This window comes from Trichoplusia ni, chromosome 6 (assembly GCF_003590095.1).
Source record: "Trichoplusia ni isolate ovarian cell line Hi5 chromosome 6, tn1, whole genome shotgun sequence".
NCBI lineage: Eukaryota > Metazoa > Arthropoda > Insecta > Lepidoptera > Noctuidae > Trichoplusia > Trichoplusia ni.
Genome location: NC_039483.1, coordinates 9,764,076 through 9,791,390, shown reverse-complemented (window position 1 = coordinate 9,791,390; position 27,315 = coordinate 9,764,076). Strand labels below are relative to the sequence as shown.

At 36.9% G+C, this 27,315-nt stretch overlaps 1 protein-coding gene across 2 annotated transcripts; it reads left to right on the top strand.

Moving 5' to 3' along the window:
- The first annotated feature begins 1,364 nt into the window (after positions 1-1,364).
- Positions 1,365-26,178, top strand: LOC113494837. 2 transcript variants are annotated; one of them, XM_026873334.1, is made up of 10 exons: positions 1,365-1,375; positions 1,476-1,677; positions 1,933-2,037; positions 12,680-12,802; positions 20,589-23,056; positions 23,134-23,356; positions 23,437-24,143; positions 24,522-24,713; positions 24,978-25,139; positions 25,320-26,178. In XM_026873334.1, exons 2-10 carry the CDS (start codon positions 1,479-1,481, stop codon positions 25,551-25,553), a joined length of 4,413 nt encoding a protein of 1,470 aa, XP_026729135.1. In that variant the 5' UTR covers positions 1,365-1,375; positions 1,476-1,478; the 3' UTR covers positions 25,554-26,178. The 2 variants fall into 2 exon arrangements, with proteins under 2 accessions (XP_026729135.1, XP_026729134.1); XM_026873333.1 differs by having other exon boundaries at positions 12,653-12,802.
- The last annotated feature ends 1,137 nt before the right edge of the window (positions 26,179-27,315 follow it).

The window sequence follows — 27,315 nt, the reverse complement described above, 5'->3', positions numbered from 1 at the left end:
CGGGTTACATCGCGTGATATCTCGCTGTCAGTGCCCCGGGCGACAGGCGTGAGGATACCTAGGATATTATTATGACGGTGCCTGATTGATGAGTGACGGCTCAACAGTGGCTTTCCTATGCAGATAGCTGTACTTTGCCTTACAGACAACGTTTAAATATGCACGGTTTGGTCGGTTTGTGCAATACTCTTAATAATAACGGATTCTGATGGATACCTCACTGTAGCCAGTAAGACATGCGTTCATAATCTCGGCAATGCATCGAGGGTCCGAATTAAAACGATTAGTCACGGGGAGTGCGCGGCCGGAGTGACATGCGTGAAATGGGACGGACAACAAGCGCTACTCAGATACCGCATGCGCATACCCACTAACACACTGTACGAAGCTAAGCTATGTATTTATATTACAGTAGATAAATATCACTTCAGCCTCGAATTCGATAAAGGCAAGAAATAAGAAATACGTAACAAACATTGTATGGAAACCAAGCGATGTTCTCTTTTTAAATATGTTTGCCTGGTATTCTAGTCACGTTCACAATATGACCATTTGCTTCACTTTATCGCATTGTTCTGTGGAAAATATTTTAAAGAATGACTGAACACACCGTTTTGTACTAAAGAACTCTACAGGTACCTATTCAATTAATGTAATAATCTAAAGGCCAAAATATTTTCTGGCTATAATTAGCTCGAAACTACAGAGACGGTTCAGTGAGAAACAATCCTATGTAACGATGACGTGACTTTTAAAGTAAAAATGAAAAACTTAAGTCTTCTGTTATCAGAACTTTAGTTTGGAATCAAGTCCGATATTAGGTATTTCTTCTTCGCAAAGTTTATGATTCGTTTTTACCATCTCTCTAAATGTTAGCTGCTAATGTGCTACACTGTATACAGTTTGAACGAAACCTAGCAGTTGTTATTGCCAAATGTAATAAGATACGTAGCATAAAATATGAGCTAACAGCAACGACAAATATGCGACTTAAATATGAACACATGTGTTGCGCGAGAGTTGCTGGCTGCCGAGTGACACTCAGTAATTAAGGTCTTAGATCCCTTGGGCCTCGACAGAAATAGATTCTTTGTTCGCTAATGCGCAAACAGTGGAACTGTTTAGTTTCGTTAGTCGTTCAGCCGGTTATAGCTTGTATTTTTAAAGATTCTATTTTGCTTTGACAAGGAACAATGCGTTTTAAGACTAATAAAAAAAATAAGCCATAGATTAGTGAAGCGTAGATACCTAGTAAGGCATGTGAAAAAAATATCATAAAAATGAAATGTCAAATAACGAACACTTTTTTAAAATTGTCTAACAACACTAGATAATTATAATGTTACCTATTTATGGATATACTGCTCTATATTTTGTAAGAAACTGTTTATTATATTTATCATGTTATTGCAATCATTATAAAATTAGTTTATAAACCACTGGAAACCAAATATTCATGCAATATTTTTCAATAGATCATGCACGCTGACAGTGGTTGCAGTCGAACAAATCCTGTAACCTGGCTTGGAGTTGCGGGACAAAATGTGCAAGTCCAGGTGAAGCGGGAACCACAGCACGTCCAAGTTTCAGAACTGGTTGCCGTCAAGCTTGAACAAGCGTCGCCTGGTAACAAGCCAGACCACCCGCCTCCGGCTATACCGGCGTCGCTGAACAACGGTAAGCTGCTACGGTGTTATGCTTGCCTAGTACATTCGCACCGTATTTATGCGAGACAGTGATGAGAATTTGACGCGGTCAGCCTTCTCTTCCCTCTTTTTCATGTTTTATGCTGTGAATAGACTCTTAATTAAATACCTAGAGCCCCCTTATAAATTCCCCTTCATTTTTTTTATCTGGATAATTTTTAGTATTATTAAGAAGCCTAAGATAAAATGGAATAACTTAAAAATTAAAACATTATTTTTATTATAGGTTCTATTCCTGTCGGCATCGCGGTCGCCCGACAACGAGTAGGCGATGCGGGACTCCTCGCAGCGCTCTCCCAAAAAGACAACCAACAGCGCATGCACGATATCGGTAAGTCATTTTGTATGTAGTAGACATGTAGATAAAAAGTTTGCGGACACAGATAGCTATTTCCTTCTTATCACGTGAACACACAACTATGAATTACACCTTATCCTTGTGTGTGTGTTATTTAGAAACAGTTTTTATATTCTCTGTCATTGGTAGACGATACCGATAGCTCCGATACAGCGCCATCGACGCTCGCAACAATCTCTTTGCTGTCTCTGTTAGCCTGGTATCACTATGTATTTACTATGATGCGCTTGGTAATGAAAAAAAAGTAAATAATTAAGATTTGAAGGTCAAACAAAAATCACTGGTCATTTTAATATTAATCTTTATTGTGTTGCGATAAAGTTTAATTTTGTTTGTAAACTAATAAGACTACACGTTGCTCTACTTTAGCAGTTTAAAGTTTCCATATTCCATTATAATACTTAGGTTTTCTAACAAGATTTAATATTATTTTTCTAAATCCAATAAAACCAATATCGAACGGAAGGGCTCATAAGTCAAATGTCTAGTTTAATTGATAGCACGTTTAAAATGAAATCGCGGTGTTATCGCGGCATCGCACCGAATCGCTTCGATCACGCGAGCATAGTTTTTGATACTGCTTTGAATTATAGCAACATTCAATGAATAAATAATAACAATCGTTCTACCTAATGTACATTATTTATGTGCAAGCATAAATAATAAGGCGCAATATTTGCAATGAAACCTCGAGAGCTTTAGCCAGGAAGGTACAGTAAGTAACATTAACGTTTGTTATGGTTTTCTTAAATTGTTTAATCAAAAATATTCTTCCTTATATTTAATAAATACAAAATCTGTATGTAACAATTTAAAAAAAAAATAACAATAAATTTTTAAATGCAACATAGTATCGAAAGCTAACAATTTTAGTAAATCCTTATTAGCGTAATAGCGTCAGAAACCAGTATAAAATTTGCATTAATCGCGGCCAATCGTTTGTATAAGTAGCGCCTTTAGGCACCGTCATCCCGGCCAGACATAATCGATCCAATGTGAAAATTGTAACGTATTTGTGAATTTCAATCGTTATTAGGTATTCCAGATTAGCTTCTGTATTGCTACCGTTTGCATCGCGTGCCAAACTTTACACTGGTGTTATACACGATTTTGTGATTGGCGTCTATGTATACTTAAACTTTTTGCACTTTACTTTAAAAAAAGAACTACACGAATCGGATGTTCCTTAACGACTTTAAGACCATTACATTATGTACAAAACAGGTTCTACACATTATATGAAACGCAAATGAATTTCATGAAGTCGTATGTAATGAATTCATAATTATATTTCCCTGTTCTTAATAAAAACGTTTGCATACACTCTGCTCGATCATGTCGAACGCTATAAACTAACTATATAAGTGCGGTTTTCCTCCATTCCCCACAAGTTTAGCTTGACATTTGAATTATGTTTAATATTATCAATATAGTATACGTATGTATCGGCCTTTGCAAAGGAGATTTATTGCATAAAAGCGCGTCTGTATCCGACAATTATATGGTAATTAGATATTACGGGCTTGTTTGTAACGATTGCAACGGTATACTATATCGCGACTGGTCACGATTATTCTATGATAAATGTTTATCAATTAAAAATTATCTCTAAGATTCTCATAGAAAATCAGCGTAGTGTGAATTTTTCCGTTCTTCCCACGAAAGAACCTTAAAATTATAGATCGAAACCAAATTGTTTTTTAGTATAATTAGTATGTAGTTGCGTTCAGATCTAAATAACAATATATTTCTGCATATTACATTTTAGCGGCATAATTGTAAAGTTGCCATAGATGGTATCGATAGTCGTGCACGGAATATAAATATTAATTATGTTTTGCCCGCAGTCCACGGCGCGCGTTGAAAATTATTTAAAATCTATAAGCTTACCTATTCAATTACTTTATCATTACAGTTTTATAGTCGTGTTATTGAGATTTATTGTATTGCTGAGTAATACAAAGTGGAATTAAGGATATCTTGTTGGAAGTAATATTGTTAAGGTTTCGAAGCTTAGATATTAGAATCATATTTTCCATGCTTTTAATTTTATTTTTGTGATTTTTGTCTAATATACCTTTTGTGAATGCTGCCTCGAAATATTTGTAAATCGAAGAAATCTTTAGCTGATTCTGTAATATTTGCGAGTAACGTTTTTAAGTTGTATATATATTCTGAATTTTTAGATATTACTTTTTTTCGATACATGAAAACAAAATAAATGATAATTCATATTTTATGACTGCGATAAGGTCATAAAATGTATCACATTAAATGAACAAATGCAGTTGCATGACCAAATTGATACCAGGGCTGCGGTGAATAATATAGACATTCATACACCTGCCGTCAACTTGCATGCTTAAATTATACGACGTAAACTGACTATCATTTTCAAACACAACTGCCTTAATAGACGAATAATTGTTTTGTTTTAAATTACAACTTAATAAAACGAATAATTAAGTAATATTCTGCTTCTAAAACCAATTTACTTTTTTATATAAGTCGAGTCTTGTAGAAGGAATCTAATCGTTGTTTCGCGGAGTTTTCACAAACATTCAAGCAACATGCACTCATAAAAGCCCTTTTCCAATAGCTAGCGTTAAATTACTAACTTCTAGAATTTTTATGTTAGACTTTAAAGTACTTAATTATTATCGGCATTAAAGATAGGTTTTGTCATCGTAAAATTTTATGTTATACTTTGTTAAACGTTCTCGACGAATGTGTCCGTGGCATAATTGTATGTTATTATAAACTCATATAAAAAACTCATAAAATCTGTAATACTTTCCTACAAGTACATTATGATAGAATAAATTTTAAACTTGCCGTTTAAAATTCATATCGTAAATGATTATGTTAAAGAAAAATATCTATAAAACTCTTGCTACTAACTTCTTCAGTCGTTTTCTTCATAAATAACTAGTATATTAAATAAAACATACTGTGTAATTATAAAACAGTATTTTTATGAAACAACTTACTACGAATTCGAGCTTGCATCAGTCGTCAGAGATAGCATCGCGAAAACATGCCGATATTATCACTTTCGGAATTATGTACGAAACGCACTACCGACCAATTACATGCTAATCACATTTGAGTTTAATATTTAAGTATTGCAGAACGATGAAATTTCACACATAAAAAAATGTATTTTTTATTTTTGTGAACACGCTGTAGGAACGTTCTCATTGTTTGCGAAACTTGACTTTTTTTAGAATCGTTTGGTAATAAAAGTGCTTGTAAATAAAGAAATAATACACACTTACTTAGATTCAGAGGGAAAGGGAATTAAATGACTGTGAGTAAAAGATAACATAGTGTGTAAAAAAATACTTATCCCTACTTACTACAAAGTGATGTATGGACGATTTTAACGCTTTAAATAAGGTTTAATTATTTCGAATTAACATTTTAAATACGGCTCTGTCTCGCTTCAAACGTTATCATTGCGTCCCGGGGAATCTTTGCGATTCGCCCTCATAGCCGGGGGCAGTGTGCAGCCAACAAAGACCAAGAGAAATATAGACGATGCTTCATACGATTCAATAGACTAGGGACACATAAAAATAGAGAGGAGAAATTAAGTCAATATGATCAAAATTCCGTAATGCAGAACGCGGAAATGCTTTTCGTTTATTCATGATTTTTTTTTTAATTTTTCCTTGGAACTTTCAGTAATTCTTAGCCTTCTTGGTAGCTTCCAATGAGGGATTTTCATGTTACTTTATGCTTCCAAGTTATATTTGCTTACGTTCTATCTTTTTTCTAGTCTTTGCCAACGAATGGAATATTTCTAATCACGTCGTGGCAAATCGGCCTCCGGGCCCGAGTGCCGACCGCCCGTCACAAACATTTGGCGCGCTTCCCGCCAATCCAGGGCTGGCAACGCCCGCCAATTTATTACAAACGCACTTTTTACGAACACTTGGCGAGTACAGTAATTGCAGTGGTTTCACTGATATTTGTGTTCTAATATTTTATGGGAGAGAACTAAACGTCACTAGGAATAATGCTTTCGAATAGTTATGATACGTTCAAATCAATCCTTGTTTGCTCCACAGTTGACAAACGTGGCAATCTCTGTATCTGAACAGTAGAAGGTTTAACACGGCTCATTAGAGTTTTCGATGAAAATAACAAAACAAAAACTTTACCCTGCACTTCGATAACTTTGGTTTTAGAACCTAGTTGGACTTTCATAGCACAATTGATATTTACTTAGACATTTACCTAGAAATACCTATAAGTTCAAATTAGCCAGCGCTTCCTTTACAGCAACATCGTCATATTATGTAATTTAACTTGAAATATAAAATTATATGTGAATCGAGCTTGTAAAAAGAAAACAATTCGATTAGTCAAGTTAAAAAAAAATGGTTCAAGCTTGGTTTTATGAAATAACTCGGAAATGTTCGAAAATTAAGCACGGAAAAGCATAGTACCGATTTTAAAAAAGTTATAAACCGAAGAGACAAGATGTATAAGGCAAATGCGCAAAAAATCGTACAGTTTGCTCTCTTCCTGCTATTTTTTTCCTTACAATCACTAAAATACATTTAACTTTATTGCGTCGTTTTATTTTTGTTGACAACCCTCGACTCGACGCAACCTACAAGAAATCTCCCCCGCACAGCGACCCTCGCTCGACCCTAGCCGGCGACTGACGAGCGCTTCGCGCATACCGCCTTGCCGCTACTGCGCCCCTAGTACATTCCGTGACGTTTCTATCCGAGTCTACGTCAGTCAAGCCAAGACGAGTGAAGGCGGCGGTGGGTGGTACGAAGAGATCAAAATGATATTTTACGATCGTGACAGATCTTGATATGACGTTAAAGATAAACGAAATACTTGTGATAATGAAAATTGAGCTCCTTAAGAAAAAATCCATTAGAATAGTAATTTTAATTTAGATTTGATTGTTTTTTTGGTAGATTCTGGTAAAAAAATATTTAATATTGTCCACTTTCTTAAAGTTTACAGATTTTAATTACTTAGTCTTAAACAACATATTGACAATAACATTTGCGTTCTACATTTCAACAACGATCATGCGTGAAAACATGGACTGTGATAACCCATTATATGGGTCAATATAGAAATAATTCACGGTGTCTGAATAAATTACTGTTACGAATTGTGTCTGATATAATAAACAGTCAGACGCCCGCCGGTTAACATTAATTTAACTCTCAATGCTGCCGCATCTATCATAGTTGAACGTAATTACTTAGTTAATAACTCCTCACTAATTATGTTATCCCAATCGAATGTTGCTTTCTGCTACGAACGAGAAACGTTTTGATTTGCGCATTTCAACAAACATTACCATGGTTTTTGCAGATCTGTTTTACATTATTTCTGCCTTCAGCCCTAATAAACACGTTTCTACATACAAATAAAAAAAAAACTATCATTCAATAGATTCCGATGAATACGGCTTGTAATCGTAAATACTTACATGGAAAATTATTAACTCCTCACTTTAAGTACCATCAATCTCATAGACTCATGTAGGGAACAGCTATTAAATGCATGCTCTTGGTGCATAAACCATAAAAGGTGATTTTCTAACGAGCAAGCAATCAAATATGTCCGCTCAATGGGTGATTGCCACAATTTATTGTCAAGGAAAACTAAGTATTACCTGCATTAATACTGTTATTTATTTTATTAAGCAATCATTTAAATCTTAGCAGATTATAATTATAAAGCTACATATTATTTATTTATAAGTATTTATTTATATTAATAGGAAATCATAAACGTGGGAGCTGTATTAGTCGCTACAACTGCGTTTGCAAACCGGTGCACGGTGGTTTGTAATTTGTTATGACCCATACGAAACGATGAATTTATTTACCGCTCTTTTACCTTTACAAATATACCTTTAAGAAACAAAGCTATAAATATTTGTAAAAGCTTCGGCCGCTTCGGTCGCATTTGTACTATTATAATATTTATTAGAAATTTGCACTTCCATAAATATTTCAATTCCGCAAATGTATGGCTCAAATTTTCAAACTAATCGAACCCCACTTTAACGTGTCGGTCATAATTTGAACCTTATTGCAAGGCCATAAACTATATATTTCTAAAGCTTAATTCGGTTATAGGGGTGTCGCAAAGAGGGTCCCATATCTCGCCCTAACCATGTTTAGGCAAAAAAATGTTGACTTTGCTATTAAAATGCGAATACTAACATTTATTTGTATTATAATTGTAACAAAAAGAAAAACAAGATGCGTTCGTAAGTGTAAAGTTAAACAATAATTATAAAATGATTGGTTATTATTATGTGCTTACAACATTACTGCTATTATATGAAAGGGGAAAGGAGTTCATCATACTACAACAAAATAATGTAAACTGTCTTCATATCCACTCCTATTTTTCAAGGGAAGCTAAGTATTTTAGTAACTTTTATAATTTTCTTAAAATTCTACCATTAATAAACAGTACCACAATTTTAATCGAAAGGAAAAAAAAGTATATTTTATCACACTTGAAAAAGCTATAGATAGAAGTCGATAAAAATTTTCTAAAGACGTTTTTTTCGCACGACTGAGACCAAACATTTTTTCGTGAATTCGCATTCTTCGCGCCTAGGATTAAAGTTGGAAATCGCTTGTACAAGCTCACAAAATGAGTTTGTATTATGCGTTTGATTTACAGTAACCTTATCGCCTCTCATGGAGCCTTGGTACTTTTTTGTGTAAGTCAGTGCGTCGATCATGTTAGTGAATTCAAGATACCGTGTCCCCGGCCTCCCTCCGAATCAATTTTATCACTAAGTGAGATGATGGTGGGAGTAGTATTTAAGTTATACAGTTTACTTCTTTGTTGAAACTACATCTTAGCTTCTAAACAATCTCTTATCAAGCATTATCATTATTTGCCTCATTGTTTTTCTGCAACACGTTATTCATTAATACTCATTTAATATACGTATAATTTAATTAGTTTCCTACTTAATATTAAAATAGATATTGTCTCTTCACAACAAAATATGATATATTATTTTGTTTCTGTATCGATATCGGTTCCCAATCGCTACTAGCGCGGCCGTGCGACATCGCGTCATTCTATTTACGCTACGCTTCACTACGCTGACCACGCAACGCGCGCGACGTGCAGCTATTTTAATTCTAGAATAGGGACGCTATTTAACTGTGGCCTAGATTTCCTAGCAATGAAAAGTAGCGAACCCCTGTTGAGACAACACTGCGCTTTTTCATTATAAAAAATCATATCGAATTTTGGGGCAGTTTAAAATTTATTGTATTTCTAAAATTGTACACAAATAAAATGTAAAATAATAATAAATTTTGTAATATTTACATAATTTTCTTGGAAAATAAAGTTTTTGTCACGAAAAACTAAATAGATTTGTTGGTCGGAAAATCCTAGATGCATCCGGGTCATTCGGCGTCGGATAAACCCTTTTCTTCAGCGCGCGTGATACTAGGCGCACAGCAAGCTCGAGTAGTTAATACGTAGCGCCGCGTCGAATACGGCCGTAGGAGTAAAAGAGACGTCACTATGGTCGGAATGCTGGCGTTAGAAAGAGACATTACGGTGAAGGTCAACTGATAGGATGTACACAGTGTGATTCAAGCATAGATAAAACGTACGCATAGAACACACACAGTCAAAAGAAATTAACGATAAATAAAAATAAGAAGAGAGGCTGTAGTAGGTTAATTGTTAGATTTTGGATTAATTATTAGTCTTCTAACGAACTTTAATGAAACAATATGAATTAAACTTAAAAATAATAATCCGAAAAGTAATAATTTTATGCAAGTGCAATAAATTGTAAAGTATTCATTAAAAAAAATACTCGCCTCATTTTACTTTATTTGTACTACTCCGTGGTACGTCAAGTTTAAGACAAAGAAGGCGCTACATGTAAGAGCAAGACAGGGATACAAGCACGTGCTTCCTTTCATAATTTCGTTTTAGCTCCTCGCCCCGCAGCCACTTCAAATTCATGTCATTGTTGTAAAGTTTCGTGGCTAAGTTTGTGTGTAAAATCAATTTTATATTTATTTCGAGGATACGTTTAAGGAAAATTTTGAACATAAATTACTTAAAAGTAGAATACATACAAAAATAGAACGCAAGCATATTGATTGTACCTACATTATTATTCCTTTTTGTTTCTTGCTGCGTCGTCCAAACGCTCACAGCATCCCAACATTCATTTGATCGTCAGTGCCATGTACCAAGGAAACATAAATACGTAGGATGCACATGTGAAAATCTCTCAAAATAATCTACAGCGACAACAGCCACGCTGCCAAGACTCGTTAGTACAATGCCACAAAGGGCCATTGGGTTTTAATAACGAGTCCAAATGAATTACAATATAAATTAGTCGGGAACCGGTCCAGACCGGTTTATGATCAGCTGGGCGCTCCGGTCATATGCTGTAGATATTGTATGGGCACGGATTACGTCCGGTGGGTAGGCGGCAGGTATTTCTATGGAGTGGTACATTTCCCCGTAGAAAACTACTCATTTTCGTTAAATTGTGAATAGAAAGTTTGGATGTTTTTTTTATTTCTGAATCACGCAAAAGAACGGGGTCCAAATGTTTTTTTTTTGCATGAAATATAATATCTGATTGAAACGCGGGGCTACGAAACTGAAAGACTAAGATTAAAATAATTTAATATTCTTTATTATACACCATAGAAATGTTATTTTACTCTTGATAGGTAGGTGGATATTTAAAAAAGGTAAATAATCTATCTTTATGAGAAAAAAAAAACAGTAAAAAAATATAACGCGACTCTAAATAAATGTAAAACAACAATAAACTCACCAAATCAAATCTGAAATAAATCAGTCGTGCTCTTATTTAATACGTGTTAATATTGACACTATTGACAGTGAGTGTTACGCCCCGTACTATATTTCCAATCATTGTGTTGGCAAAATTCTTGGGAAATTACGAATGGAGTCAAATTTAATCCAATTTCTATTCATTCATCGGCAATTGTAAATAGCGGAATGGGTGCCCTGGTAAGTAAGTGAATGAAACGGGATTATTGCAAGATTGATTCTGTCCAGCAGAGATACTAGAAATGGGCTAGGAAAAAGTAAGAATTCAGGATTAATTAGAATAATCACCGAAACAATTGACTATAATCTTATCGTTAGGAGTATGATTGGAGCGTCTAAATAAATACATGAGTTCATTTTATAAGTGACTTGATGAACGATGGAAGGCAACAGCAAAATTTTGGAAAACATCTTCCTTTCTTTTATAATGGAAATGATTTCTCTACTGAAAATACTAACATTTATTAAGCTCGTGTCTTATTATAGATTTAATACAGATGTACCTTCTTATAACTTTAAAATCTGCTTCCATTTAACTCTTTTACAAGTTTCCGTATTTCGGTTTGAAATGTTCACTTTTTAAACGTGCTGACGAAATGCAGGTGCAGTCTAATACCGAAGCCTAAATCAAAGTTTCAACTCCTTTTACTTAAAAAAAAGTAGGTATGTAAGCAAGAATGTGTTGCAGTTAAATTGCGATAAGTACCTATTCGAGTGAAAACCAAACTTCAACAGGCTTTCGATAAACATCTTAGTAGTCTGACTGTCTAACGTTTATCGAAAGAACTTCCAAAGACTTCAAGTTATTTATTTAAAAATCCTATCATTAAAACCACATCTTTATATGGATAAGACCAGGATAGCAGTAATGTTGATTGAATTAGATAAATTAGTTGAATAACATGTGCAGTCGATATCGGAATGATTTTATCAGTCATGTGTCGATAAGGTGGCACTACTCTGATAGGTACCTAGCCTCTGGGAGTCGAGTGCTCGTGGCTGGTCATTAAGAGTCTTCAGAACTTGTACGTAGTGAGTACTTTGGATTCGTATATCAGGAGTCTTGTATTTGTGGAAACGGGATGGAACACAGAGCGTTTCCTAAGAATGAGTTTACAATGGTTACGTCCAGCTAAAATATACAAATACCTACGCTAATGTTATTAAGTAACTATAGGTTTTGGAGGATACACAGGCAAAACCTCGCCATTTTAGGCTGATTCTTATTTATTTTCTAGCAACTTCTTTTTATAGTCCTAGGTTAAAGATTTTTGGATGGTTCTGGATCTGGAGGACAGTCTAAAAGATTTATTTTTATTTTTTCGTAATCTCTAGTTCTGTCATCGGTAACCGAATATAGGTACCATTTCTATTCAATAGATATCATCAGTTAAGTGTTTTTACATGTATGTACGCGTGTACCTACATTAAAGGGATTAGGTATATGTGTCTGCATTTAATGCTACTTGGCTTAACAGAGACAGCAACCGATGATGATAGGTCATGTATGAAATTACTGGCTTTTACCAATTATTACGAGGAGGCGCGGCAACTTTTGTTACTCCACCATAAGCCAATTCCCCGCAAATGCAAAGCAATAGCTGTATTTATTTTTTGTTTTACCCGATTATCTAACGAATCTCATGTAGTTGTCCTCATTTGGATAAAATAACGATTGTATTTATTTAGTTAACCCATGGTGTTTGTTTACGCGTGTCGCGCGTTGCAGCCGCCACGTCACTGTGTTGTTGTGCAGACGCGGCGCAGGCGGCCATGACGGTCGGCGTGGCGAACGTGCTCTGCGACGAGCGGCCCGCCCCCCTGGCGTGGCCGGCGCCGCCCACCGCCGCTCCCCCCGCGCCTCTCTGGCCCTACCCCGGTGAGTCACCTCCTACTGATATCTGCGGCCCTGGTAGCTACGCGCCAACTGCATTGCGAGACCGCCGTTTCAGCGATGCCCGAACCTCGGCCAGAAATGAAAATTTAACACGGATGACACACTACGCTCTAGTCATATTGCTATCTCTTTCTTTTGCGATACATTGAAAAAAGATAGAATATCGGACTGAGTAAAAAGGCGCCTTATTCTGCGCGAGAATCCCGCCCGTTTAGATAACCACCTCTTTACTCATGTTGCTTTGGTAGCTGCATTGCAACCGTACTTGTCCGGTCAATAGTCGGCGGGTTCGGTTTATCCGGCTGTGTGAGGTAGTCCTACGTTTGCTAGTGTACCGTTCGAAAGAGAAGGGTCTTCTTTACGTGGCCGGGTATAAACACAACGTTTGCTCGTGGCTACTTTGGCGCCTTTTTGTATGTTTATTTTCGATTTTCCTTTTTTAGTTCATTCAATAAACTACTTATTTATTTCCTACTGAATATGTAACGTATAGCTTGAAAGCGCACATTGAAATTATAGGTTAATTGATATTGGAAATTATGTGCGAATGATTACCTACTAAACACTAAAAATATTAATGTTTTCAAAATTAAAAATCTATCCACTAATTTATTTGTCTTTCAAGCGATTTGTTTATCTTTGGTCGCGTTCCCGATTCCCACTTGGCCCATTTTTCAAGATTTTTTGTTCGAATTGATTTTGCTTTCGAGAAAAACTCCGCCTTTTTATGTATGTATGGTATGTTTGATTATATGAAAGTAGATTTTCTGTTTTACCACGTTACCTAGTATTTTTGCAAATCGATTTTATTACTAATTAAAAAAAAAACGAAGGAAATAAATGATTTGCAGCAATAGATCGGACAGAGTAGAGAAATCTAAGAAATGTCTTTGCCCTACAGAGGCATAGGAACGGAACCGTCTTTAAGGTGATCTTCAGTTAACTTCCACTAAAAAATCAACGAAAAAATTACCGAATTAATAATGAATCAGTCTCACGATAGTTATTATAAAAAAAAAAAAAAAATACCATTACCATATCCTGTATTAATAGACACACTAAACGACAGTTAAAACACCTTTAATAAATTTCGTCGATTCTCTCTAGATACGGTTATAACCTTAATTTTATAAATCTTTAATGTCCTTTAATTTATGCGGAACCACGCAACATAAACGTGCGGTAACCCGATCTCCTTTATTACGTCCCTTTCATCGCGCAAACGTTTTTTATCTCATTAGGTATGAATTAATGGAATCCCTTTGCGATTAATACGGCGTTAGGTTTCGCGCGCGACTGTACGTTGTGCGGTTTGAATGGCCAGCGAGGTACGGTCGGCGACAAAAGTTAATTAGTGAACGGATTCGGATTAGGCAACGCACGGATGTGAATGAATGAGCCGGATCACGGCGCTGAGCTGATTATGGTAGAGAGGTGGAGTTTTGTACCATTTTTGGCAACGATTTTAATTTTTTAATACAGGTGTTCTTGTTCTAAGTGATCTGTTGTTGAATACCTATGTAATTTGCTAAGAATTGACTTTTTAAAGGGATTTTTCTTAAAACTGCTAAGCAAAGAGTAGTTAATTTGATGGATAGGTCCTCAAAGATATTGATTTCAGTTGCTTAATATGAAATTAAAAAGAAATCGTCACGTTATTAAACAAACTTTAGCCATTGAGATAACACGTCGATGATGTTTGAAAAATAAAGAATTTGTATCTACTGACACTGTTTAAATGCTTATTTTGTAAAATGATCGATTAACTAAATTGATAATTGTAAAGTGATGTTCGTAAACTATATGTAAAAAACATCGATAAATTATAGAATCGATAAAATTGACCAGAAATTAACGTAAATCAATAAAAGTTAAACATAATTCCTATAGTTTTTAACTCGGACACTAGTAGTTGTAATTAATCAATTACATGCATCCGATAGTAATTATACGAAACATTTTTTTAAGCCACATTTCATTGTAGAAGTTGTTACTCGTAAATAACTCAAACTTCTATTCAATAATTAATTCAGGAAACAAGACTAACGTATGCATTGTTGCATTGTTTAATTAGAATATTCTAATTTTTAATTATATTATTGATTTGAATACAGAGTAATCTAGTATTTATTAATAAATAATCCAGGTAGATGATGTGTGTCTAGATAGTAGTAGTTATGCTTCTTATTTAGTTACTAACTCTTAGCATTCGTTGTTCATTATTCTAATTGAATTAGAGCCAACACTGTGTTTCGCACCACATAGTACCCACCTTAGTACATAGGTACCTATTAGGTAGAAAAACCTTTGCTGGTTTTTTGTAGAGGTAATTCATCAATCATGGCAAATCCATGGCTAGTCTATTATATCATTTCTTGTGATTTCATGATCATTTGAACATTCAGACGCTTCACCAGAAACAACAATATAAGTACCCTGTGTAAGAATTAATTAGATACACATAATCGGGCTGTGGACTATAATTTATTCATTTAATCAATATCTAATAGAAGAATGATCCCAGCTCCATATATTTAAACCTTTGTTATCTAGACAACGGTTAACCTCGACGTGACAAGAACTAACATAACTCACAGTTAGAATACGTTAATTAATATTAATATGTAAGTATAGGTACAATGATTAATGCTCGCGAAGGAATAAACAAAGTAATTATTGTAATACTTGAATTTATTACGGCTTATTGAATATTTGTAGCCATGTAAATTGCATTGCTGCGAGCAGCGGAAAATAGATCTCGATTGCGTGCGATTGGGGAGGCCTATGTCCTGCACTGGACGAACATGGGCTGATGAGGACGATGATGAATCAATTTTTTTTAAGTCTACTGCCGATAGAATCGGTTAAGAAAGCTAATTAAGATCAAAATTAAGTTTAACCCGCCAGAAGCAAAACATGTTGTGGGTTTTAATCTAGGTACTTAGGTAGTTCTCATACTACGATTTCGGTTTGATTTTTCTCTTAGTTTGTTGTGCGATCTTCTTAAAATAGAGATTTTTGAATGTTTTGCTATTCTTTATTTCTTAAGTGACGTACCTATAAACTTTTATAGCCAAATAACAAAAAATATACCAGGAAAGTAGGGTTTTCCAGTATACCTATAAATCCATGGATAATTTCTGTACGACCCTTTAACTGTCAAAAGATTCATAAGTAATTAATCAATTTCAACAGTTTCTTTATTAATTGCTTATGTATGGTATTGGAATGAACTTTTAAAATAGTCTCAAGATAACTTTTGAACATTCGCTCTGCCTAATTACCAGGAATTCAGACAGAAATGAATGTGGTCCGTTTGTAATTAGCGTGTGGGAAAAACGTAAAAGATTGTTTAAAATTAATGTTAACGTTCAGGTGTATTACTTATTGTAATTGTATTACCAAACAAATTGATCACTTTATTAAATTGAAAATAGTTTTACAGTGCAGTACAATGTGCCTTTAAGTGTCATTAATGCAATGGAATTGAAACATGAAAAAAATCGTAACTCAGCAAACAATGTAATTGTTTATTTAATAGCTACTGTACCTAAATAAAGAGCGAGAATTAACCTGTCAGTTTAATTGCATTCATTTACTGGATAATAAAATCAATTGAAAGTATTGAGTGATCTACCAAAGCACCGTGACGAGTGTTGTCAGTTTTAAAGAAATGACGTCATAACACATACTTAAAACTCGACCGGATCCATCGCTCACCCGCATCCATCCGCTAAATCGGTCCCTACAAACGGAACTCTGTCACTTCCACGCCATAAATTATAACGCCATAAAAAAACATAAAAAGTCATTTATCGATAAACTTGAGTCGACTTACGTACAGCCCTAACATTTCACGCTCCGCCTCCTAAGCTCCGCCCCTCAGCGTCTCCGCCAATAAGAAGCCGGTGTGTTTATAAAGGCAGGGCTTTGTGATCGCCGCCTCAATCTTTTTAGTGTTGTGAATGAGTTTTTTGCGTTTATGTTTTTCTTGTAATAACAAGTTGTGTGGTAATGGCGATTTTTGCGTCTTGAACGCACGCCGAGCGTTTGACACCTCACGCGACCGTTGAAAAAAAGAACGTTTGTTGCAATGATTGATGGCTCGGTAATTGTTGGGCTTTGATACACATCTGATAACGAAATTGTATTTTAATAGGCATTTAGGAAGATGTTGGGCAAAGTAAATAATTAAGAGATTTAATGCAGGACTAATTAATACACAGTCTATAATTAACCTTGAATTAAAGAAATCAAAGTTATCATGAATTTCTGGAGTTGGCTAGCTGCTTTGTAAATTTACGAAAGTCAACGATGTTTGCAGTCTAGAAGCGAAATGCATTGCTTTTTTAATTACTTTCACATTATTTTTTTCTCCTTCAGCTACGGCGACCATTGCAGACTTTTCAATGCTAAATAGGTATTTCGATTCGGGCTGATTTTAATTTTTGATTGGATTTATTTTCTTAGTTCACTCAGTCTTTTAAATCATTGAAACTAAGGGACTAATGGTGTTACTTTAAATTGTTATCAACTAGCCAGGTGAGATGTTTAGAACCTACAATAACTTGGACTTTTTCGAATTCCCAGCCATATTACCTACATCTAGCAAGCAATGCTAAAATTCCATCTGAGATCCAAATAAATGGTTTACGAGAGTAACAGCTAATAACACACCAAACCATCTGTGCATGCATAGAACCCCCTCAGGCCGTCACGAAACCTAGCTAGACTAGCTATTAGCACACACCGCCTTTTGAAGCTGACAGCCTGGTATTCCGACTGACGAATGACGGATAGATTCTTAAACTATTGTTAGATCTGCGAGAGTTGTTTCGCCTTCTTCTTAGCAGGTACCTAAAGTACCTACCTCTGCCTACCTACCTTTAAGTTACAGGTTTCTCAATAGAAAAGAAATAAACATGCTAACATATGCTAGTCGAACTTGCGACATAGAGGGTTCTGTGTGTATAGGCTAGACGAAAACCAATTTACATCGGTGGGGACCGACCTATCATATTTATGGCCGTACTTACCGTTACTTAACCTCGTTTGTAGTATTTGTTGTTAGAAAGGCAACAGAAATCCCTACATAATCTGTGAAAATGTCAAGTGTCACTATCACAGTTCTTGCAATACCTTGAAAGCTTGGTGACGGTCAGACAGCGGTGCCTCTTAATAGGGTTCCGTATTTACCCTTTGACCATGGAACTCCAAACAGGTCTTTCTAATTTACTAATCTACGAGAAATAAAGTTTTATTAGAAGTAAAAAACTTGAATCGCGTGCTAAAGTGTAGTCGAATTAATTCTATAGTAGGTAATAGATCAGTCTAGGCTGACTATTCTAGCTAGCTTATTATAGGATTAATAAAATATACCTATTTTAATAATAGTTATTGATGTTTATTATTATCTCCTATTTTTTGTTTTAAACACATGTATATTATGTATTTTATATTTTAATAGGTAGAACAGTACTTACCTATATGATAATAAATATTAAAGTCACCCTTTAATCGTGATGACATCCTAGTACTTACTAAAGTTTACTCAGTAAGCTAAGTTGGACCTCAAGTTAATTCTAACCTAGTTAAGTTGCCTTTTAGACAATAATTTGGTATTTTACAAACTTACGGACTATCTATTTATCAAAGAAAATAGTTAAACCGTCTACTGCAGTTATCTAAACTCATCGCTTTTCAGTGCAAAAAACAAAACCCGACGCCACTTTGTCGATGAATATTTTGAAGTTATACTAAAACGTCCATTACCGTAACCAGCTGTCCACACAAAACCGAAGCGCCTCGAAAAGCCTTCACATCATAAAAACCACCATTTCACATTCAACACATCACTCAATTTAAACTAAATGAAACTATTTAAAAACCGACCGCTTTTCAGAAACGTTTAAAATTAAAGCGATGCTAATAGCCCCGTGCTATCTCTTTTCATTTCACGTTGTTTTCTAACGTTCCCTCTCTTTCCCTCCCGTTAGGGATGTGAAAAGAATAATGGATTAATTGGAACAGTGAAATGCAAGTCATTAAAAGTGTTTCGAAGCTGTACGCGGTATTTGGGAATGAATTTAAAGCAATCAATGGGAGTTTTAGTTTGGTTTTATTTCGGTTTTATGTTTTGAATCTGATACCTAATGGTTTGTATTGCGAGGGGCAACTTATAACGAACAGTCGATTAATGTTTAAATAGTTTTAATTCAACGGGTTACTTTATAACTGGGTTTTTAGATTTTCTTGCCCAAAAGGTAATATCGTCCATCAGTCACCATTCTGTACCTACCTACCTCATGAATAACTATAGCTAGACATTACACAAATATAGTGGGTTTTTTTTAATTTTATTTTCCTCACCCTGTTTTTATGGAACCCTAAGTGTCGCGACTTCAACTTGTACTTGACCAGTAGGTACTTCTTTTTTTATGGAAATGATGTCCATTGTGCGTTAATTACGCGATAGATAAAGGTCTAAGGTGTAATTATAATAAAAGGCATATAAAACTGAATTATGTGTGTTAAACGATATGGTAATCATTCAAGTAGAATATTAAGTGCATATAAAAAGTGTATTACGTATGGTGTCAGATCAAGCGAAGATACGGCTTTTTTACCATTTTAACCGATGATTAATTAAATGTCTTAGAATATCCGTAATGGGCACTTTTATAATTGCACTAGCTGTTGCCCGCGACTTCGTCCGCGTGGTTAGAAGAAATTGCGACTATAACTTGAGATTTAAACTATCCTATCTCTCAAGTTGGATCGAACTGCACATGGAGTGCGAATTTTATTATAATCGGTTAAGTGGTTTAGGAGTCCATTGAGATTGATATATATATTAAGGACTCGAGATTTATATATTAGGATTATTAATTTCAAAAGTGAAAACTTATTTCTTAAATCCTCTATATTCAAGGTACTAGGAAAGCAGATTGTCGCAGATACTGTTCGGAAGAATCCCCTAATACTATGCCCTAGTATATCAGTGAAATCACACGAAAGATCTTATCTTTTAAACATAAACCGACACCAAATAAAGTATAAAGAGTAATTTCCCACCGAAAGCATTAACATTCCTGTTCGTGTCCGGAAGCGCGGTCGCGGAATACTAAGTGCGGGCTCGGATGCCTTCGTGTATTGTGACTGAGTGATGAGCTGTGCCACAGAGTAACTAGCGCTTGGAGTGATTTCTGGTTTAGTTGTTGATACGCGGATCGCCTTCAGTTTTAATTGAAAGGCTGTGTATATTTTTCAGTCCTAGGGCTAAAACTAACACCTCAATATATACCTTCGATGTCTTTATAATTAGATAAATAGAAGAAGACTGATCAATTTTTCAAAATAAATAAGAATGTAATGAAGTTATGTTCACTGCTCCATTTATTTATTAATCTTACACCAGGCTCACAGCATTGGCGCGGTGACATATACCCACTACGTCCTTATGTTACCTTGGTACTCTTTTGTATGCAAATTGTAACAATTTTATGACATTTCCTAAATCGTCTCTTTTAGTGCGTAATTACATGATCGTAATGCTACTTGTTTGTAAATCAAATACAAGCGCAAGATTCATTTTTAAACATTAGTAATTCTGCACGTAAGTCGGTATCGCTCAAAACTGTGGGTGGTAGAGACAATTTACAAAGTTATTTTGTAGCTCACAGATACAAAATCTGTGATCTCTGATTTATATAACCTGGCACAGTTCAATGAAACAACTATCTGATTTATTATTTGTTTCTTCTTTCAGCTCAAATGTCAATGGAGAGCATGATGGTCGGCGGCGTCGGAGTTGGTGGAGTGGGTTCGGTGGGCAGTGGCATGTCTGGCGGCTTCCAACTGGTGCGGGATCCCACCTCGGGCGCCCTGCTGTTGTTACCCACACCGCCAGACCTGTCGCATGCAGTAGTGTGGGGCGGGATGCCTTACCAATCTGCGCCACTCCTCCTGCCCCCCGCGCCGCATCCTTCACACCACCTCCAGCTCTTACCCGGCGACCTCTTGGCTTCGACAGCCACGTTACAACATACTCACACACATTCTACGCGCCTAGTAACACTCGCTCCTGCGCCTCAGCCCCAGCCGCATCCAGCGCATACAGCAGATAAACGGAAACCAATAATGCAACCGTTGATCACGCCACATTTAATTAAAATTGAACCTGAGCCGCCGCAAGAGAAACCACAACCTTCATATGCTCCGGAACCTGTTCAACAGCCGATGATCACCACCCATTTGTATTACCAGCCTGATTACGCTGAGCAGGCGTGCCGGAGTCAGGCTACATCTCCAGCTGCTCCCCCGACACCGCCGCCAGACGCCCCGGAGCTGCCAGCGCACAGAGATGCTTCAAACCAAACCGATCACATCGACGAGGATGATGAGTCGCCTAATAATGCTGATGAAGACGAGAGGGATGTAGCCTGCGTCGGGGTAGCTCACTATCCTGATGAAAATATGATGCAAAATCAACCTCAATTATTACATCCTCCGACTATGGATAGTGCTGAAGAGTCATCTTCGGAAGGTCTTGCGACGTCTGTCGTCGGCGCTGTTGAGAAAGCTATAGATGCGATAGAGAGGGATGAGACATTAGACAACTCAAATAGCAACGCGTCTAACGATCTTGTAATAGACACAGCGAGGACAACTCCCATTCCACAGCCTACACTACCTTCAAGGCCTCCTGTTGATGTTAGTGGTTTAGAATTGCTGTCAAACAGCATTGAACAGTTTGAACGCACTACTCCTGGAACTAGTATGCCAACGTTAGATCCCGCACCCTTGACTATCGATACAAGAACACCGACTAAGTTAAACATTTTAATTAAAACGTCTCCAAAATCCCCTCCCAGAACCGAGGTGGAGCCTCACAGAAGGTTTGAATTCCCATCAGCGGATCCATCTACCAGTGAACAGGCAAAGCCTTCGCTCGATGGTCTAGGACTGTTATGTGCTTTAGCGGAACAGAGATTTATGGAAGAAGTAGTAGACAACCCTCCGTCAAACATACCTATTACAACCCGTCCCTTTATTAAAACTGAACCTCTATTAAGCCCCACCGATAGGAGTCGCTCAGCGGATTCTTCTTCAAATAAAAAAGACAGACATAGGCATAGAGACGCCGATTCGAGCGGCGAAAGAAGAAAAATACGTAGCCGTGACAGAGAAGAACGATTAAGACATAAACTGGAAAAAATGCGGCGGCACAAGCGAGATCGAGAAAGAGATGAAGCGAGGAATAGCGGAGGTGAGTTGGAGACAAGCTTAAGACGTGTGACTGCGTGCTCATGCAACTCAGTGTCTTGTACTCATACGTCCAACGTTCGTACAGCTCACGCCCTAGCCAGTGCAATAGAAAAGGATATGCGCGAGAGACTTTTGGCCTTGGAAAGACAGTTTGATGAGAGGAAAGCTCAGTTGGAAGCATTGAATCCCCCTTTACAAACGTTATCAGCATCTACAACACCTTCTACGCCAGCTTTGTCACCAGATTCCGATAGAGGTTCATCCAAAAAACGCAAAGTGGGAAGACCGCGAAAGGTATCAAGTCCAGACTCTACTGAAACAATAGTTGCCAAGAAGCCGAAATCAAAGAGCAGTCTTGTGGGCTATCTGTTGGCAAAAGGAAAGCTCAAAGGCGGTATATTGTGCACAAGAGGAGAACCTTCTAGAGAAGAGGTTAACAGAACAAGCAAAGTGCGACCGAAGTTAAAAGCTGAACCAATTATGAAGGCCTGCTCTGATCAGGAAGAAGGTGAATGGGGACTTAATCGGTCAGCTAGTTCTTCTATGGAGAGTCTTAACGAAGTGAGGCAGAAAAATAGGGAGAAGGTGGATCGCTTAGTCAGAAAACATTCAAGAGATGACATACCCGAACTTGAGTTTGCTTTACGGCGCGCGAGTGCGTCTAGTGACAGTGAGAAAGAAAGGCGGCGGGCGAAGAAGAGGCGAAAGAGTCACAAATCTAAAGAGAGGAATGGTGACGAGCTAAGGGCATCGACATCGGTTCCTAATGCGCCCATCCAGATATCTAAGTGTACCTTAACAGAGGACAAACTCGACAATTCGCCAAGAGTACTTACTGCCATGGGTGGATTGTTTTATGCAGGAAAATTGAGCGCTGTTACCGCACCAGATGTATATGCCATTACCCTTGATGGGGAAAGAGGAAATAAGCCTCACATACTGTCGAGAGAAGAAACTTTGAGGGATGCTGTGAGTATCTTAACATTAAAACAAATCATATTTTTTATTCTTTACAATAATATTTATCCATGACTCTTTATTTCTAGATATTAGAAGTAAGCCCTACTTCAGTAAGCGAACTGCCGTCAGGGTCTAGAGTGTGTGCCTATTGGTCACAGCAATACAGATGTCTATACCCTGGCACTGTGGCCGTCTCGTCTCCGGACCCTCATGACGACAAGTTCGTTGCCGTCGAATTTGATGACGGAGATTCTGGCAGGATAGCCATCGAGGATATCAGGTTCTTGGAACCGAATTATCCTGTTGTAGGTTAGTAATAAAAATATCAATATTTTTGTTTTTCATAAAACACTACCTCTATTTTATTCTTAATTATTTTCCTATTGCAGAATATGAAAACCCACTGTTCACTCTCGGTAAAAGAAGAAGAAACACCAGTGTTAGCGGTGTCAGCACCGACGAAAAGAAAGTTACTGTGCCGCCTACGCCTACTACTTCCAGTGAACCTAAACCATCGACTTCAGAACAGGTGGTTGAGGAGAAACCTAAAGACGAGGAAGATAGGCACAAAGACAGAAAGAAAATGAAGAAGCATCGAAAAGACAAATTGAAACGGCATTCCAGCGAGGATGACCCCAACTCCGTCGAATACGTTAAGAAAAAGAAAAAGAAACACAAGTGCTGTGAGGAGCACTGCAAGCACCGGCGGCACCACAAGAAACACCACAGGAAACACAGGAAAAGACATCACTCAAGTTGCAAGGAGCATTCTAGTTCATCTGGCGACGATCAACAAAGAGTCAAGTCTTCCTCAGACTACATTGATTCAAATAAATCCAACGAAGACTCGGTGGACTCTAATGACAGACTCTCCACATTGATCGCTGTGGAAAAGTCCCCAGACGACAAAATGAAGACTGTGATAAAGAAAGCTGTTTTGTCCAAGAAAAACCTCGTCAAAAACGCCGTTTTAGATTTCAGCAATTTGGGTAAAATCACTGTGAAAAAGGACGAAGAGACTAAAGATAACTTAAAAGATAGTGGAATTGGTTTAGACGATGAAATAGCTTCGACATCTACAAGTGATGCTAAAAAGGTATTTATTGTTATTTTTAAAACTGGGTGCTGGATTTCGATTAGGTGAGAATGAACAAAAATATGGATATTTTTTCATTATTTTTTTCTTTACATAGATTTTAATAATGATTTTAGAATCAATAAGAATGAATGTTCAGTTTAGTAAGGTTACACACGAGTACTTCATTACGTTCCTCATATACTCGTAGTTTATTTAGTAGCCAAGAAATTTATAATACGAAGAGGAATATGAATTCTGTGGTGAATTCAATAAACTACAAGTAAAGACGTTTTAGATCTTTTGCGTTTTATGCTAAATGTTATCAATTTGTCAAAGAATGACTACTTCGTGTTTTGTTTGAACTAATTCGTTTTTTTTTTGGTTTTTGACTTACAGAAGGCGAAGCGTCGTACGGTGTCGGCAACATCATCAGACGGTGGCGCCGGCGCCGGCGTCAGCAAGATGGCCGCCTTCCTGCCCGGCGGCGCGCTGTGGCGCTGGCACGGGGCCGCCTACCGCCGCACCGCCAGGCCCAGGCTCAAGAAACTCTTCTACCGTGCCATACAACGCGGCGAGGAAACCTTACAGGTATTTATGCTTTCCTAGTACTTAAAAACCCTGCTGCCTCTTATGGCAGGTGACAAATTACAATAGAATTTTGAAGAATCATCACTTTGGTGTGAATTTATTCACTTCTTGAAAATATATGAATCTTTTCTTCAATCTTGTAAAGTGTATCCTTTGTTGGAGATTTCTTAAATTTGAACTATTTCAAATTGTCATTTGTTACAAGGAGAGTCTACTAGAATCTGTTTCCAAGGATATGAGGATTTAAATGGTGTTGCATTGCAGGTGGGTGAAGCGGCGGTGTTCCTGTCAACGGGCCGCGCAGACCGGCCCTACATCGGGCGCATCGTGGCGCTGTGGGAGGCGCGCGGGGCCATGGCTGTGCGCGTCAAGTGGTTCTACCACCCCGAGGAGACTGTCGGCTGTGCCGGACAACTGCAATACCCGGTATGTACATACATGTAACATCTTACCTAATTTTACTGTTATTTCACGTCTATTTATGCACAAGATTCGATGAAATCGAAACTTAATCGTTATACTGATCCTTAAGCAATCTAATAAGGAGAACAGTAAGAAACTCTAGATAATATTATTTTACTAAATTAAATGTGTTTTCATTTTCAGGGAGGCCTTTTTGAATCTCCACACACGGACGAGAATGACGTTCAAACGATATCTCACAAATGCGAAGTGTTACCTCTCGCGCAGTACAAGGAGCGCATGGGCGACGACCCGGTCAAGTACAGCACTGTGTATGACAATAACGACGTGTACTACCTCGCCGGGCACTACGACCCCACGCAGCAGAGCCTGCGCATGGAACCCGATATACCGTTCGCGAACAAGACGAACTCTTAAGAGATCTGTCGCCCTAGTACTTTGACATTAACGTCATTGTGTCGAGTGAAGAAACGTAAAACAAGTTTATTTTGTGCAATAACGATCTTGATCGTTTGTTTTTTTTTCTGAAGTACATTACAGTACAGTCACTGTTACGTGACGTAGTAATTTAAAGAGTACACAATTTTATCTATCTTGGTGTTAGCGTGTTATAAATAGATTTTTGCAATTTAAATAAATGAATATGTTTCTTCCATTAACCGATCGTAGCTCGGAAATTCACCTATACAGGTCTTAAAGTACAATGTAGATTTTTGAGGCTCAAATTGTGACAATTTTCTCAGATTCACCCGTCCTTAGGCGACGAACTTATATTGACGTAATAAAACTCGATTATCTTAAAAAGTTACCCTCGTTACGTTATATTTAGTGGTATCCATTTGGAGTGTTGAGTAATTCCCTGGTAGTGGGCCGAGTGGGTGCGGTGGTTGCCGTGTGCCGGACGCGCGACCGACGTGATGATATGTGATTTTATTTTTTATACGTGTAACGCTGTAATCTCAGTGTATAGATGTATTTTTCATGTATATTATTCGATTAGATTTTATGTATACGTAGTTTTTCTTGGTATAAATGTCTATTATCCTAAAATGCAATACTTTCTCAGCTAGTCCCCTCTTTTATTCAAAATTTACCAGTGAGTTACATTAGTCTTATTTTGGATAACTTGGAGAAAAAAATGTCTTGCGTGGTTCTTGGAGCTGTTTGTTATATTATTGTTTTTATCATTTTTTATATTTTTCTTGGTTGATAATTTTATGTTAATTGAAGTATACTTTTATATCGAAATGGTGCTAGACGCTTGATGCTACTCGTTTACGTTTCGCCGTAGTAACTTAAGATTGTATATAAATAAGTTTGGAATCTAGTTGGTATGTAATATTACAGTTCGTTCGGACTTTTCATTTCATCTGCTTGTACTCCTAAAACGTTGCCATTTTACTGTAAAATTCTACTATAACATGTATTTTAATTAGTGCATAACTATATTATTTCGACAGGGTATGATTGAACCCTTCTTTTGATCCTTTTTATTCATATCTTGATGGAGGGACTGAAAAGACAGGGATGTAGGTAGGTCGAGCGGGAAGGAGTAGGGTAGGTTTTGTACGAGCGGCAAGGGAAGTTTGTAAGAAAATGTTGGAAATGATCAGCCTTAGAGTGGAAACACGCATGTTACGGAATGTTACAAATCTTGTAGTCAAGTGATGTTGTATACTTTGTGATGCAGTGCGATGGTTCTGTTGGAGCACGAGGCCAAACTATTATGCATGATGGCAGTTAATTACGATTGTAGGTAGAAGTCTCCCAGTTTATTTTGAATCACAACTATATATTATGGCGTGCGTCGTACTTTGTTAACGAATAAATAACTAGTTATAGATGTAAGTTTCGTTCTAAGTTTAAGTTAAGATTTTTTTCGATATTATTTTACACACTGAAAAAAAGATGTATTGGTGACAAAAATTGAGACAAATATATTAGAGAAACAAAAGTGCGAATTTCGGTAACAATATTGAAAATGTGGTATTTTTATAATAATCGTAAAATAACATTTTTATTTTTAAATCTTTAAGTATGTGAAGCGAAGTTATTATTACAATAAGTACAAACTTGTTGATGAAAGATATTTGGCTCGGCCCAGTGTACGTGTAGGTACTAACACAGTGGTCATTCTTATCAACTTATAGCAGGCTGAAGGGGGGATTCACGATATTTG

Bases quoted from the DNA above. Each gene is read 5' to 3' on its own strand.
- LOC113494837 (XM_026873333.1), top strand. From the start codon at position 1,479: ATGCACGCTGACAGTGGTTGCAGTCGAACAAATCCTGTAACCTGGCTT. The intron at 12,803-20,588 runs GTGAGTCACCTC...TTCTTCTTTCAG, and splicing joins GCCTCTCTGGCCCTACCCCG to CTCAAATGTCAATGGAGAGC. The intron at 25,140-25,319 runs GTATGTACATAC...TTTCATTTTCAG, and splicing joins CCGGACAACTGCAATACCCG to GGAGGCCTTTTTGAATCTCC.